The 17,326-nt window shown below is 41.0% G+C and overlaps 1 protein-coding gene across 3 annotated transcripts in view; it reads left to right on the top strand.

Moving 5' to 3' along the window:
* The window catches only part of LOC141943117 (transmembrane protein 263-like), a 242,063-nt gene that overhangs the window by 47,983 nt on the left and 176,754 nt on the right, over positions 1-17,326 (top strand). For all 3 annotated transcript variants that reach the window (XM_074867787.1, XM_074867788.1, XM_074867789.1), the window contains one exon: positions 4,772-4,862. In XM_074867787.1, the coding sequence (XP_074723888.1) occupies positions 4,772-4,862 (91 nt within the window). The remainder of the gene's footprint in view (positions 1-4,771; positions 4,863-17,326) is intronic.

The raw sequence follows: 17,326 nt of genomic DNA, 5'->3' as shown, positions 1-17,326 counted from the left end.
AAAGGCTGTTTTTATGATTGACCATGCTGAAATAATTTGTTAATACAAATGCAATAAATGCAGCTCTTTGTTTCAGTGTCATAAACATAACTCGGTACCTTGTGGAAAATACTGACCCTCACTGGATAGGAACCTTCTTTCTGTCATGCATAAATGTATCACAGCAATTGTAAAATATACAGTCTTTAAATATACTGAAAATACGAGCATATCACTGAAGTTCTGGTCAGAATTATTCTCAAAAGCATTGTATCGCATGGAAAAGCATGAGGTGTAGTCTGAAATGCTTGTAGGTGATTTGTCACGCTTGTTTAGTTCAGTACTGGCAGTCCTCTCTGTCCATAAATACATAGCCTTCTATGAAATACAGTATAAGACAGCAAACAAACTCTAATTTACTGGGTCACAGCAGCCCATACTATTTGAGTTAAACTGCACTGTAAGGTCAGTAGACATACAGTATGATCAGGACATGGGATAATATGTTCCTCGGGCAGTTTCTGTGAGAATCCCTGTAGGTTTTTTCTCTTGATCTTTATAATTTGCTGTGTTTATACAAAGCTTTTCAGCTTCCTTGTAGTTCATCAAAACTGTTGGGAGGGTCAGAGTGAGCTGTGTTGAAATTGCCACATCCATAACTTCAGTTTGAAAGGGTGGGTGTTGCCTCTGCCTGAGTTGGGTTGTTTCTCATCAGCTTAGATCTTGTTTTAAAATATGACATATAAAAATTACCACTAAATAGTGGTTATAGTCAGAAACTCATCAATTGCTGAAAGGAATTGTATGATGTGCTTGCTTTGTGAGAGCAGGGACTGCATCTGGAGAGCCAAGAGGTTTTTCTTAGTTACGTGTTCTAGGCTCCGCGCCATAACCTAACTGTTCCTGTACCTGCTTAAATCTCTGCTTCTCCAGTGGCTCTAGTGAGGAATGGAACCACACTCTCAATTAAAAAGGCTATAAAAACCCTAAATAATTGAAAGAATATTGTACATTTAATAATCTCCTGATGTTTCTGAACTGTTGATCCATCTTCCTGCATCCTAGATGCTCCTAGAGGGAGCATCAAAGCAAAAGCAACATCTGTGTGTGTTACTTCTGCCATGGCTGCAGCTCAAGAGGATTATTATAGAATTGCTGGATACCGCATGGCTGCTTATCTGCAAGCCAATAACTTACACAGTTGTGTGCATCCCATTCCCCAGTTCGTCTGTCAAGGATCCTCAAGAATCAAAAAACTTAACTGATGCCTCATTCCTGAAATAATAGTGTAAAGAAAAAAAAAAAAGTTGAGACCCACAACTTTATAACTTAGTTACAAATCTTCTTAGAAGACAATTTCCTGGAATGTTTGATTGCTGTAGATTACTGCCAGAACTGCAGATATCTTAAGTATCGATTATCAAGCTTGCGATAGACCTGGTGAATTGAACTCAGCAGATAAAACTAAAACAGCAGTGGATGTGCTAACATAAGATACAAAGCCATTGTAAAGACGTTGTAATGTTGTTAGTAACACCTGCCAGTGTTTCAGCCTTAAGTATTAATTCTAGATACGGATTCAAGAACCTAGGATCTCATATACTGTTAGCTGTTTTACATTTTAATTAGTTAGTGAAATTCAGTACCAACACTGTGTACACTTATTCACTGGTCTCAATGAGTAAACTGCTATGCTGAAGTCTGATAAACACAGGTGTTTACGAGACTGCTTCTCCTAGAAGCTCCCTGTATTATCAATGAGATAAGAACTTGCATTATTCTATAGAAAACATTTCTAACTTCATTTGACAAACTAGGAAATCTCAAGATTTCAAGGTTTCATGCAAAACAATTCTTGGAAAAGTTAAGTTTGGGATTACATGTCAAGTCATGCTTCAGTCTACGCTGTGTTTTCAATTTTTAACATTAAATTTTGAAATTTAAAAAATTGTAAATCAGTTTTTTGGGAAGATTCTCCAAAAAATACAGGAAATGCATATCAAATACCATTCAAAATATGCAGTGTTCTGATTGTTTTTGAGTAGTGAAAAAAAATTTCAAAAATTCTGGCCATTTCTGTTAGATATTAAGAATGTTCTGTAGAAGTAGTAATCTTGAATTGTGTATTTTTCTTCTGTGGAATTCCAGTAGCAAGCGTTAAAGTTTTGAACTGGAGGGAAGTAGGTGGTGGCAAACATCAGCCACAGACTTCATGGTGATCTGTAGTGGGCTCTGTTTTCCTCACAACCGGACTTGTTAATACTAGCTTAGGGCTAAGGTTGACCTTCAACTAAAATAAACCTTTATTTCAGAGTAAGTATTGTCAATGGTAACCACCATGCTGGAGAGTTGTATTGCTAGTGAACACTGAGTTCATGCATAAGGAAAAAGGATAGCATTTTGTATCCTCTTTGTAGTTATGTAGATTGCAACACTAACCCGAAGGAGCATCACTATCATGGACTGTTTTTGGGAGAAGCCATTGAGCGGTTTTATCTCATAGTAGCAAAGTGAGACTACTGACTATTTTGAAGAAGGAAAGATAATGTTTTTCTTACTAGCTTTTTCTTACTCCCTGGAAGCCGGATTGTCTCCTTGGGCAGCGTATAGTTAGTAAGGACTTAAGCTTTGCCTTGTGCAGGAGGGTTATGTTACTTTTTTTTGGTGTTTTTAAAGTAATTTTGGTGTTGCATACTGGAAAGTACGGGCAAAGGGTTTGGATTTGAGACCACTTCTGATTGAGGAGTTTTTATAGTTGTGGTTCAGAATGTTTGCAAGACAAATATTGGTATCTCATGTCCTACATGTCTACATCTTACATGAAAATAAATGTTCTGATCTGGTATACTTAATGTAGCCTTGTCTTCTCCTTTCTCTCTCTGTAGCTTTAATGGGTAGGAAGAAAATATATGTAAACATATTGCCTGTCCTTGATGTAGAAACTTAGTCAATTTGTTGTTCCTGTCCAGAATTGTTTACACATTCTTAAAATCTAGATCACATTATTTAGGTGAAGTGAGGAGATGGTTAGACCTCAGTGTTCAAAACTGACTCCTGGGTTTGATTTTTTAAATTGGACTAAGTCAGGCAACTTACTACTTTCTCATCTGTGCCCTGTGGTAAAAATATTTTTTTCTCCTTTCCATGATGGCTACTACAAGGCATGACTTAGTGTTTGAACTGTTCATTGACCAAAGCTGAGCAGTATCGATACCAGGTGTTTTTAAATGATGAGAAATAGGTAAATAGCTTAGGTAGAGCTTGTATAGTCATGAATGGCAGAAATCAAGGTTGTGACGGGGACACTAACACAATAGACTTGCACAGTTCACCTGTGTGGTTTGTTTTTCCTTGCTATCACACTCTTGAAAACAGTGTGATGGTACTTCTTGTTTTCATGTTCATTTTGTTGAAAAAATGGGGAATGGATGAAAATGTAAGTTACTCGTGCAAAGGAAGAAATTTTAAAAGTGTGTTGGTCTTTATAATGTGCAAAATAAAGAAACAGAGAAGCTATGCAATGCTGTTGAGGGTAACCTTGCAGTCACAGGGTTTGGAAAGTAGGAAAAATAAATACTGCAGGTTTAATGCTGTGAGCCCTTCTTCTTCCTGAGTTCAAATAATAAAATCTTGCAAGCTGTTGATGAACCAGTGTTTAAGCTGGCTTCTGTAACCTTACAGCTGCATATTTAATACATGTTTTCAGATAGTTCAGACTACAAACTCATTCCTGTTTCAAGTGCTTTGTTTCCTCATGACTGCTAAGTTTCTGATTCCACTCTTGACTGTACTAGCATTACAAAAGAAGAAAATGGGTTTGTTTTTTTTTTTTTAAGGAGCTCTGTAGCTATGCCTAGTGTTTACTCTGCCATTACTTTAAAAAAAAAGGAGGGGGAGGGAGCACAGTGGTATTTTTTTTTTTCTTCTATAGATTGAAACTGAAAAAGCAACTACACTTTTATAGCTCCACAAATCATGAAAATATTGTGTGTGTGCAAAGTGGGTTCAGCAGCCTTAAATACAAGTGAATACTCTCTAAGTCTACAAATGTGCTAATTGCTCGCATCCTTCCAGCAGCAACCTTGCAGGCTCATTCCGAGATCGTGAAGGCTGGAAAGTGAAAATGTAAAACTTGGAGGGCAGTCGGGTAGTTTTTCAGGAGTGGTTAGTTTAGCATGTTACACATGCAGGCACAAATGCATGTATAGGGGCACGTGTGGGAAAACGACATGGTCCGTGGACCTGGATGTGTTAGAAGGTTGTAAACCAGCTTGCTTTGTCTTCCTTTGAAAAATAAGGTGTCGGACCATTAGTATAACCCGTGTTGATCTCCTTCTGTATTGAACAGGCCACAGACATTTCAGAATCTAGTCTTGGTAAGACAAATCAAAGATTGGAATTTTTTTTTCCTGAAAATTCCAAGCGATGGCAAATCTGCTGCCACCCTTGATAAATGGAGATTTGAATTTATTATTGCATTCTGTGTTTTAGAAATAGTGATTTAGAAACTGTGCTTCACCGTTCAGTTCCTGGTTTTCAGTCTGCTCAGACCCTTGTAACTTTGCTTGCTAGCTTGAAGAGTCTTATTTTTACCCTCGGGTTTTTTTTTTCCTTCCTCCCTCATGTAAGTAATTCGACTGCAAACAAATGTCCCAGCAGCTTTCTTCCTCATCAGATAAAGTGAGCTCCTTGTGTCCTTGCTGTCTGGCATATTATCTAATCCGGCAATTATTTCTGTGGTTCCTCTCTGAACTTTCTTCAATTTACCTCCTCTTGCTGTTCTGTTCTGCAGGGACCTAGCTTAGAAACACAGATGGTGGAAGATGAAACTGAGACAGCAAGTGAAGAATTGCCTCCTCATCTGCGGGAAGAGCCTCCTGAAGGTACAGTACTAGTAGTCAGTATAAACTCTTTGCATTAAATTGGGGAAAATGTTCTGACCAAGAAAGTCTTCTTTAGCTATCTATCTATCTGACTTGAGAGCCTATGTCTGCCCGTTTTCTGTGAGGGATAAAGCTTTGTCAACGCTGACAGCTTAGCCAACCTCCCAGCCAGAGGTCTAGCCAGCCTCTAAGCCTACCTTTGCAGTCAAAGAAAGCTGCACCCACTGAGGTGCAGACATTGTTCTGCATGCTCTTTAACAATATGGTTTCTGATTAAAATTGCCCTGCTTGATCATCCTGGGATTAGGAATAAATCCAGGTTTAGGAATAAAATGCCTCCTCTACTGTCTTGTTTGTGATGTTTTGAGCCTTCATTAGGGAAGACTTCCTAAGCAGTCATCTATTCTCTCCTTATCTCTCTCTGCAGCATCCTGTTATTGAAATTGTCCCCAGCAGAGACTTGTCAAAGTTAGGTATTCTAGTGATTTTGTTTATTTCCACTGTCTCTCTTGGAAGCCGGTTTAGCCATCTGAGGAGGAGGCAGTGAGATGCTGTCAGTCAGTAGGAGGCTCAAAAACGCCAATTTTAATTAAAAACCTTGTTTGCAATGACATGCCCTGGATTTGTACAGGGAATGGACTTTTCCCACTGTGTAAATGTTGCAGACATTGTATATATGCAACAAAGTAAGTGTTGCTTTCTTTTCAATAGAAGCTGCTAACATTGCTGTAAGTGAGGATACATTTTGAGCTTTGTCTCCAGTTCAGTGACTTTTAAAACAGTCACTCATAATCATTGTGGACAGCTTAACCCAGAGAATGCTGAGATTCTTATTAGCAACTTACTGTTAAAATGCTATGACATGTCTCTGGGAAACATAAATGTGTTTTATATTTTCCCTTTAAGAGTAAGATGCTGATGCAGCATTTATACTGTATGGGAATATGAACCAAGTAGATGGAGTTTGCTGCTCCATCTCTTCTTGTTGGGCCTTCTGTTATAGTTTTCTCATTAAGTTGTAATCTTTTGTTCTGCCATTTCATATAGTCTGTGCTGGCAATCGCAGTGCATAGAGGTAAGTGAAAGGCAGGTTTCCATTTGCAACTCCTATCAAAGCCAGAAGGAAATAAATGTGGAAGATATTGTAATTAATATATATATACACAGAGGATATAATCTTGTGGGGTTGTTTTTTCCTCCTCCCCCCTTTTTGTAAGTAATGTCCTGTCAGCATGTAACGACAATGCATTGTTGGAGTAAGAATTCTGGTCACTAGCCTGAGCTGATGGTTGCATGAGCCTGGAGACCATATTCTGGAATGTAAAACACTGGAGATCATCTTATCTCATCAGTTTACTAGGAACAGTCTTGGATTTTGGAGTGTCTTTGAATTGTGTAATCAGAAGGGGGTTTTTTAATGTGACTATTTTTGCAAACCAAGTTCTTGTAATTGAAAGTGTTTGCTTCTGCCTGCAGGCCTGCTGGTTTGAATGATGATGAAAAATGTCAGTATTAATATTCCACTTCTGTGGCTCGTTGTGTGGTCTGGGAGAAGTATGTGCTCTGGATATGCCTACTTTGCTGGTGTGGGGAAAAAGCCGTAACAGTTGAGCTGATTTTCTTAAGCAGTGGTACAGTAGATACTGTGAGTTCTTTTAAAGTCTGAGCTCAGCATGTACTTTTAAAATTTACAATGACATTAAGAGTAGCAAAATAGGAGGGGTATTGAGAGCACAACTGAAACTAGAGACTGCTTGGGAGAAGAAGTGGGAAAAACTGCTCCTGAAAGAGACATCGGGATTATGTGGCTTTGTGTATTAGTGGAGCTAAGTAACAGGAGTCTTCCTTAGAAGCTGCTGTCTACCAACATAGACCAACCAGAATTACTGTAAAGATCATGTAGTTGCAGGACTGATTACAAATACCCCATGAAACCAATAGATCTCTGAAGTTCTTTTACTATTAAATGCCATTCAGTACTATCTTCTTGTTGTTTCTCTGCTGCTGATTTCTGGTTTCCTAGTTAAATCAAGTGCTTTGCAATAAATAAATAAACCGTGTTGTCATGACTACTGTGCTCTTGTTTCCTGGGATCTATGAATTGGAGACTCTGTCTGCTTGCCTTCTGATAATGAGCGCATAAGGGATGGAAAGCTCTCCAGAGTCAGTGTCTTTCTAGCATGATCCATTATTTCACCAGATTGCATCATAGTGACTTTGTTTTCTAGCTTGTACTGTGTATTTACTTCCCTCCTGAAAGGAGGGGTGTTGGAAGCACTGTGCTATATAAATATTCCAGTAAAATACTTATGACAGCCCCTGAAGGGGACAGTAAAATGTTTCTGAACAGTGTTGCAGTATGGCCTTCTACAAATAAAGGGACAATTTTACAAGTCCATCATGTATGTAACTAAATTGAAGAGGTGTATGTGTGGGTAACAAGGGGTATAGAACCACAAACGCTGGTTTCGGGTGTAGTGTGGCAGTCTGTCAGTATTTGAGACAAGAGAAAGTTTTGTGGTCTGAAAAGGAGGTTAACCAGGAGATTCCTGAAAGATACCCAAGGCAGGGGCTGGTATCTGTGTGTAACCTGAATCCGTTTATGTTATCTGCTGTCAAAGTTAACTTTTTAAACTATCTAAGTCAACGGAAAAAGCACAGCTGATACAAGATCCTGTAAGCGATATTAGATATCGAAAAGGGCTTTTTATTCTGTAAGGAAGATGCGTCATCATCACTGGCGTCGATGCACTGTGCCCCCTCCTGCAGCGACGTGGAGAAAGCAAACCCGCCGCCGGCGAGGCCAAGGCGGGGCCCGGGGGGTGAGGGGGCAGCGCGGGGCCCGGGGGGGCGGCGGGCGGCGCTGGGCGGGCCGCGGCCGCCGGGGGGCGCTGCAGGCCCGGCCATGGCGCCGCGGGCCCAGCGGGGCCGCCGCCATTCCCGCCGGGGCCGGCCCGCTCCCCTCCCCGCGCTCCGGCGGGCTGCGCGAAGCCCAGATCACAAAACATTTCTTGCACGCACCCCGCCAAACAACAGAGAGCATTTAAACCTATTAACGCCTTTCCCCTCAGCTACTCTGTGATATTCCAAGGGAAGCTTTCCTTGCTTTCTGCCTCAGGAAGGCTGTTTATACCCTAATGATCTTGTACCTCTTGACTTCACGGTCCATCTGCCCAATTCACATTTTTATTTTTTAATTTTTCTTATTCCCCCTTCATCTTTCCTTTCTCTTCGATCTGGTTAATGTACTTCCCCCCCCCCCCCAGTGAAACGGCAAGTGTGGGGGAGCAGTGGTAATTAGCATTTGGAGTGCTGCTCAGGCTAATGTGCTTCACACTTCACAGAGAAGGCTGTGTGTAGGGCAGATTTACCATCACCCTACAGTGAAGGGCAACGAGCTCTGGAAAGGACCGAGTCTGTTTTAAATAGTATGAAAAGCTTTCCTCTTTGCAAGACGTTCAGCACGGCTGATCTGTGTTGCCACATGTTTGAGCACTGAGCTACTTCTAGATAGATTGTATGTGATCTCAAATGTTTGCCGTTAAGTGGCACTCTGATCGTAGTGAGAGAGCTAGACTCGGTTACCAAAGTACAGCAATGCCTTGCTGTATCTGTTGCTTCTTAACCCAGCACTTCAGAATTCTGTTGCTGATCATTTAATACAGTGCACTATTATTGCTATCATCACCTCACTTTTCTGTCCTTTTCCATTAAATTACTCAAGGAAAGTGATAGCAATGAAATCTGATGGTGATTAAATCTTTTGTGATGTGATCCATTACGAAATGCCAACATCTCCTTTGTTGGACAACTCAGATCCTGATTTCTTCTGTTTGATGAATCGGTGACCCTGACCACCTTCTCCATCCTGTTGTCAGTAGGTTGAGGGGGGTGATCCTTCCCCTTTATTCAGCACTGGTGAGGCCACACCTGGAGTACAGTGTCCAGTTCTGGGCTCCCTAATATAAGAGACATGGAGATACTGGAAAGAGTCCAGCAAAGGGCCATGAAGATGATTAAAGGACTGGTGCATCTCTCCTGTGAGGGCAGGCTGAGAGAACTGGGACTGTCCAGCCTGGAGAGGAGAAGGACTGGGGGATCTTAATCAGTATGTACAAATGCCTGAGGGAAGGGTGTAGAGAACATGGAGCCAGCCTCTTTTCAGTGGTGCCCAGCAACAGGATAGGAGGCAGTGGACACACTGAAACACAACTGAACATAAGGGAACACTTTTTCACTGTGAGGGTGACCAAGCACTGGAATGGCTGGCCATGAGAGATTGTGGACTCTCCCACCTTGGAGATATTCAAAAGCCATCTAAATGTAGAGTCATTAGAACAGTTTGAGTTGGAAGGGGCCTTTAAAGGTCATCTAGTCCAACCCTCCTGCAATGAGCAGGGACATCTTCAACTAGATCAGGTTACTCAAGAGTCCTTTCCAACCTTGAATGTTTCCAGGGATGGTGTATCTACCACGTCTCTGGGCAACCCGTTCCACTAGTGTTTCACCACCCTCATTGTAAAAAATTTCTTCCTTATATCTAGTCTGAACATGGTCCTGGGTAGCCTGTTCTAAGGGACCCTGTTTGAGCAGGGGGTTGGGCTAGATGATCTCCAGAGGTCCCTCCCAACCTCAACTATTCTGTGATGCTCTACCTCATATGTACTATCTCGGTGTATTTAAAGTCTTTCTGAAGTCCCTGCATATATCATCTGTTTATTACACTAATTCTTATGGGAAAAGTAGGTATCCTCTGTCAAACTGCTAAATGTTACACATTTTGGGAGTGCATCCTTGGTAGATACTGGGGTATGGCTGTAGTTTCTTTTGGCCCTACACTGCTAACTAGTACTGAGTATGCTAAAGCTTAGTGCAAGGTGGTGCGGTCTGACTGAAAAGCTCTGTCATTGGTTAACTCCCCTCTTGGGAGTTTACAAACCAGTTCTTTCTTCCATGGTATTTAAGTATTAAGCATTAAGATTTTATCAGCCAACCTACCACGATCAATTTGGCAATAAGCCTGAGTCTTGTGTCTGAACCGTCTGCTATCTCTCCTGCAGTTTTCAGACCTAGCAGAGATGTTCCTTCTTTGTTGCAGACAAATTGGGCCTTGTGGAGTAAAGCTTTATTAAAAGCAATGGGTCTTAGCAGCTCTGCAGTATATAACAAATCTTGGGAAATTTACTTTCCAAATAACTGTGGTGTTCCTAATTCAAATTGTTTTACGCTTGCTGTGGGTAAAGAGTGCACGGATAGTTACTGTAAATCAGATGATTTGCACCAATTTAGAACATAGTATCTTGTGTGAGCCTTATAATCTGTCTCTGTGGAGGCATATAGCCTTTTTTGCTGTTTTATATCTTCTGCAAGATAAAAGTATATTGCATACTGTTGCAGGAAGCTTTAGGACTCCTTATCCACAGTTTGGGAATCTCTGATCCAAACTGTCTGGGAGTTTTGTGGATATACTCATTGAGTATATCCACAAAAGGATTGGCTTTGGATACAAGTATTTTACTTAGACATATTATTTGTACAGATCTACCTCAAAAAAAACCCCCCAAATTACTGTTGTGTTTCAATTGAGGTACTACCATGCATTTGAAATTTCTGAAATTAATTAGACTTCTAACTTCCTATTGGAGTATTCTCTTAGAAGAAATTATTGAAGCCAGTAGATGCCAGAAGAACCTGTTTAGGCATCTCATCTGAGATGAGACATTCAGTTCAAGTCCATGATATAGGTGTATAACTTTGAAAAGCTATATTCCTATAAACAGATCCAGTTTTGATGAATGGGTGGCACTTTTCCAATTAGTTTGCTGAAAGTGTTCTTTACAGAGGACAGTTTCCATCAGAGACAAAGTTTTTCTGTTGGGCCAAATGTTTGCTGCAGCGATTGCCATACCAAGATTTAACTGCTGCAAACTTGAGCTGCACCATGTTTTGCATCTTCTTGTTGCAAGTAATGTTTAGTATGTCTGTCTCCGCACTGCCTGTATCCAAATAACGGCAAAGAAATCACCTTGGAAAATGGTGCAGCAATTCCATTTCCTTTTGGTGTTAAGCTCTGTACTAAAAACTGCTGCTTTTTCTGGTATAAAGTAACTTTATACTATGTAAAGTTGCCCATGGCACACTACATACTACACGTGTGTAACCTTCATCTACTGCATACATACATGTGTATGTTTGTCTGGTGGACTACATATCTTGGAAGTTCTCTGAAGCTGTCAGTGCAAAGCTATGATACCTGCTAATCAATCTCCTGCTTTCCAAAGTGAAATCACTTATTTCAGTGTGCTACCTCGTGAGGTCCAACAGTCAAATCCTTATACAGAGGAGCTCTTTAAATGATCTGCTTTTTTTGTCTAATGGCCAGTTGGCTATGTTCTCAGCCTGGGTTCACCTCTGCAGTTATGTGGTCTTGCAAAAAAAGCAAGGTCTAAAGCAAAAGACTGGGAACTGGGACAACTCTCATCTATTCCTAGCTCTACTGTTGACTTACTCTGTGGCCCCAGTCAAGTAGTTTGGCCTTCCTTGAACCATAGTATTCTTTGTGTATGAAACAGAAATGACTGTTCTGCTTTTTCACTGTCCTCATTTATAAATAAAATTGTTAACTTTTTAGTCTCCTAGAGGTAGAAGGTACTTGAAAATTGAAATAGAAAATGTGATCATAATGTATAAATAATACAAAACTTTGCCTGATATATAACTTGCCAGGCTTTTTTTGAGTTCTCAAAAAGGTGATTGGACTTGTCAGACAAAAGGTGATTGGGCTTGTCAGACAACTTCAAATAGGGAGGCAGGTTTCTTAAAAAGCAGAGAAAGAAATTAGCAATGAGGCTGTCTGTTCTTTGGAGCGGGGACTTTATGTACCTGGTGTGTCCTCTCGTCTGTAAAAACATTTCCTGAGCTACTTCTGTAAATGGCCTGAGGCTGAAGAGCAGCATTTCGGTATCATCTGTCTCTCTTTAAGGCACAGATTCCGTGCAGCCATACTCTTCTGTTGGCTAAAACAGTTCTTGTTTCTGCAAAAGAAATGACCTAGAGTGTCAGCTCAGTCCTGTGCGCAAAGTCTACCTTAGTATTTCTGCTAGAGCTGTGAAATGCTTTCACATCTATCCAAGTTCCAATGGTGTGTTTCTGTTTAATTTATTATCATAATTGCTTTGGTAAAAGCTGAGATTCTTCTTTGTTTAAATTCTGCAGTGGTTATATTGGGTTCCTCATGCTTTATTTACTTTTGTTCCCTGGGGGAAATCAGCAACCTGAAATGGGAATAATACTCAACCACTGTCTGTGTGTACCCCTTTTTTCCTCTTTCACCCCCCCCCAGCCCTTCTGCATTGCTGCTGCTGTATGCTTGCTACTAGCAACGGGCATCTTCCATTCAGGATCTATGTTACGTGGTCTCCTAGAAACAGCATGAAAGCTATTTAAATTGTTTTTATTCCACTTCTTCCTCTGCCCTATTCTTTCCTCTTCACTATTTTCATATGATATAATGAGATGTTACTTTGACAGCTCAGCATCCCTTTTCTCTAGCCTACTCCATGCCTTGCAAATCATTCTGTCACTAAGTGTTGTATGTGTGCACAGCATATGCTGTTAATGGCAGCATAAATAGCCGCCAAGTGCCTGGCGGATTCCAGAAGAAAGGTTCTTGTAACTTAAGTGTGGGAAACCTCTTATCAGTGAATCTCGTTAATACAGTAATGTTGTGAAGTGACTCAATAACCATCTGGTTTTCCCTGAGGGTGTTTGCACATAGGATGGGGCAACAGTAGTTTTACTGTTTGCCTTGGCACAGTAACTGTAAGTAACCTGCATCATCCAAATGTAAAGACATTTCAGGGTGAAGGGTCAGTGGGAAGCCTCTGTCAGAAGATAAATCATTATTAATTCCTGGTGAATATGTTTTATTCTAGCAATAGGGTTTTGAACTGTAGGAGTGAGAATTCTGTTTTGTGAGTGAAAGCATATCTTATTACCTGGCTGAAGTGGCAGACATTTGTCACTGTTTTTATACTAGAGACATGTAAAATTATGAGTATGTATTTTTCATTTTGAGGGGCAAATACATTAACATAGAGATGCAGCCAATTGTTTTTAAATAAATCTTTTGGTCTTGTAGCTATCAGTACAGTTCGAAAGCTGAAAAAGAAGGTGGTTCTTATTTGGTCCTAATGGACTAAAAAAAGAGGCAAGCAAGTCTTGCTTACTTATAGCTACAGCCTGAAGTACTAAATAAGAATGAGCAATGCAGTAAATCCAGGTCAGGAGTGAAATTGAATCGCTATATCAGTGTGTTAACAATGATGATATCTTGAACTGCTAAACCATCAGAGTATTATAGCAGGCAATTAAATCATAAGGTCGGTACATGAGGCTGTTAATTCTGCCTCAGAACTGAGTGAAATGCCCAGCTAACATTTCATAAACATCTGTAGTCTCAACCTGGCTGCCTGTCTTGATTTCAGCTGTTTGTGAACAATTTGAGGCACAACTTTGATTACCAGTATGACTGTACGATTGCACCAGTCTGGCCTCCCCAGGACTGATCATTTTGGATCACAAAAGCAGCCTTATTCTGAAGGGTGGGTTTCTTTTCAAAGCTGCTCATGAACTTAAGGATGAGCTGTAAAAGTGAGGGGTTTTGTGTCAGTTTTCTTGCCCTCTGGGATAGTATTCTAGAAAAAGAAAATCTTCATCTACTTTGAAATCGGGTAGAACTCTAGAGTAATTTTTATAGAGAACAGTCTTGCACTCTAATTTATTTTCTGGTCACAGTGAAGACAAATGCATGTTCCTTATTAATGTGGAGGATTCTCAAGCCATTGTAATACACTTCTGTGGCCTATTATGGGGGATATGTCGTCTTTCTGTCCAGCTGACACTTGACTGGTCAGAAGGAGTTTAGTTAAGGCTAAATTTTATATTTACTCCCATCTTCTTTGTTATGCTCTCTCTATATCACTAACATACTACTAACATACTAGTTTTTGCCAAAAGTATGTAATATACAGTAGGACATACCTGCTGCAGAAATTTTAGCTGGCTTTATATTTCTGGAGTCTTGTATTATGAAAAATTAATGTCTTTTTTCAGATCATGTCCAAAAGGAAATGACATAAATATTCTTGATATAAAATACTAAATCCAGTTTGCAAGTAATGCTAAAAATTTGGCCATGGCATTTCTGTGAATTGTGAGAAGGTCTTAGGATCTGGGATTGTTAAAAGAATGTCTTGGAAACTTCTTATGGTAGAAAGAACAGATTTATAGTCTTGAACTATAACAAATTTTATTTTCTAGCACCTGAGACCTGATCTTTGGAATAAGTGAGAAGTGTTCAAGGGGTAGGCGGGAGATGAACATTTTACAATGTAGCTGTGTGAGCCATTCACCAAAATACCTGTTCATCCATTTAAGACTCTGAAAGAAACTGGTAATGTGGTTGACTTCTACTGCTTTTACCTTTCTGGAACTTAAATTTTATTGTAAAGGTATAACAAAAAAACCCAAACAGATTCTGCCTATGCAGAAGTTCAAAGTCTAAGATTGTTGTTTGTTTCCTTCCCCCCTACTCCAACTTATCTAGAGATCTGTGTGTGGTGGTGGTGTGTTCTGGATTTTGTTTTTTGTTAGATTGTTTTCCCTTAGAAAGTTCCTATATCTCTTGAATACAAAATTGGAATAATGCTAGGTAATTATATGAAGTCATCCTTCTGGTTAAGCCAGCCATTTGTATGTATTCAGTACTGGAAAGTGTGTTGTATAAAGTGCCCGGTATCTCTCACTCATCCCTCCAAAAGCCAAAGAATAAACCCCCAAGATTTAATACAATGTTATTACAATATGTTAAAGTTAGGGCTTGCTCTGGGAAATGCAAATTGAGGCTGCAAGTTTGGTTTAGTGTTTTTATGGCTTGAGAATGTTATTGTTACTGTTATTGCAGTATTTTGTTCCTAGCATCTTGAGGGCTGTTTTTTGCTCAAAATATTTGACTTATTTAATCAAGGAAGTGGGTAAGTTCTTCCAGTATATGGATCTTGTACCTTTACGTTAAAAAATGAAAGAACATGTTTACCAAGTTGGAATATTGCCTAAAATTCTTCTTTACGCTATGTAAAGAAATCTGTTTCCTGTGAGATCTGCAGAAGTTTAAAAGATTGTGATTAGCTGAACTCAGCTGTAATTGAAATACAGTTTGGTCATTGGTTTAAGCTTAACGTGTGCCCACACAGCTACTGGAAGAGGTGTTCCTACATTCAGCCCTGGTTGCGGGTTACCAGTTTTGCCCCGCCGCACGGCCCTGTGTGTTTGGTTCCTAGCGTAAAAGCACCCAAAGAGAGACAGTGCATCTTCCTGGAGAAAGCGTGGACATAACCAGAGTGAGTTCACATGCACATCATTCCTGTGGACCGTTGGTTGAAGGATGGGTTGTGCAGCTGAGCAGAGCCTGCAGCCTGAATGTGAGCTTGTATGGAACCTATGGACAGGCTTTGGGTCCGGTATGTGCTGTGGGGCTCTCCTGGCTTCCTCATTGTTTTAGCTACAGACGTCATTAAAGACCTCTTTTTGTGACAGCATACGGGAGGTCATCTTTTGATGTCCGTGTTTCTAGCAACTTCAGCGTAGCACAGTAATTAAGATAATGAGGAAAGCGGAGGGATCTTGGCTTTCAAACTTACTCCTCCTGGCTCTGATCCAAGTATCATTAATATGACATGAGACGTTTTGTTGGTATTTGATTAACTGGGAGGCTTGTACTTGTTTTGTGTGACACATTGTAAGTTAACCACCCGGCATGCTGACATGTGCGATTAAAAACAAACACTTAAAACTAAATTGAGAAGCTGACTGCCAAGTGCACGGCAGGGAGGAGCCTGAGCCCTAAGGGACGCAGCCGGGGATAGGTCTTACTGACTTCTGTACAGATCCGGCCTCAGCAACTTTTGAGTTCAGTACTGTATTCACGCTTATTTGTTTTTAAACATTTTCCTCATCTGTCTTGTGCAGTTAGAACACTCCTGACAAAATTTGGGAATGCAAATTCGATTGGTGTTCAAGCAGGCTGCCCCGCGGTGCCGGCCGCTGTTGGGCAGCGGCTGTGGGCAGCGTGGTGTCCCGCCATCCGGTGACGGCTGTGGGCAGCGTGGCGTCCCGTCGTCCCGTCTGGAAACGTTCTCCGGGCACGGGGGTTTTCCGTGCCTGGCTCCCGGGAGCCCACCAGAGGGCTGCCAAGGGCCGGCCCAGGCCGCCTCCGCCTGCTCAAGCCTGGCTTAGGCCTGTGATGGCAGGTACGATCACAGTAGTAGAGCGGCCTCTTTTGTTCTATCGCAAGCTTACGTTTGCTGTTTCCATGAGTTTAAATTCCAGGATATCAACAATGTCTCTGGACTTTCTTGTTTTATAACTATTTAATTTCACAAATAAAGCTTGAAGAGTAAGCAAAGCTGCTTTTCCCTCTAGTTCCCTTCTCAATCCATTCTTCGTTGTAAGGTTTTTAACCTTCCCTTTCTTGTTAAGGTCCTTGGTGTGGAAACCATTCCACATTTCCCAGTCAGTAGCAGGGGGTAACTTTAAAGGAAGCATTACCCAGACAGGGAACTAGGTTTATGGCTACTAAATATCCAAAGGAGTCAAAACTGTAGCATGCACAATAGCTGTAGAAGTCTTGATAACCCCTAGCTTTATTTTCAGCCCTGAAGTGTGCTTCACAGCGTAAAAGAAACCTTCTGCTGATTCAGTGGGCACTTTCAATTCCACTTAAAGCAATATGTGCCCTCTGACCTGTTTCCAGACAGATGCGCAATGCTTCTAAAAACACACAGATCCTCTTGTCTGGAACTGCTGATCTACATCATGTGGTGTTGCCCAGAGCTGGGTGGCCTCAGAGGGCCCCTGGTAGCTCCTCCTGGAAGGGGGTAGAGATGTGGGGAGGTGGGCACTCCTCAGCCCCGTGGTGGGGTGAGCTGTGGTTGCTCCCATGCACAACTCCTGTGACTGTGGTGGGGCTGTCTCGTTTGGTCAGCTCCGCAGCTGAATGCTTTTCTTTCAGTTTGCCTGCTGATTTATTCCTGAAGCAGAGCAGTTCCTTTATTGACTCTGTGAGAATGTGTTAGAAAGTATTTTGGGGAAGGGGTAAGCAAGCCTTGTATAAAGCTATTTTGTTCTTGAACACCAGTGTCTGCTTTCTTTTCCTTTGAGGCAGGTGCAGGGAAAAAAACCAAATCTTTACATGTACCTGCTAATTCCCAAGTTGAGATTTTAGTCCTTTTGTTTGGAATGATTTTTTTCCCAGAGGAACAAATTTTATGCTTGCAGATCGTGGACTGTGACTAGAGTAGAGGGAAAACAGCAGCAGCAGCAGCAAGTGAACTGCTGGGAGGGGACACACACGCCCGCACACACATTTTCCTGCTGCTGTCATGAATTAGAGCCAGAAAGAGAAA

Source organism: Strix uralensis, chromosome 4 (genome assembly GCF_047716275.1).
Source record: "Strix uralensis isolate ZFMK-TIS-50842 chromosome 4, bStrUra1, whole genome shotgun sequence".
NCBI lineage: Eukaryota > Metazoa > Chordata > Aves > Strigiformes > Strigidae > Strix > Strix uralensis.
The sequence above is the reverse complement of the archived record's forward strand: the minus strand, read 5'-3'. Positions and strand labels throughout refer to the sequence as shown.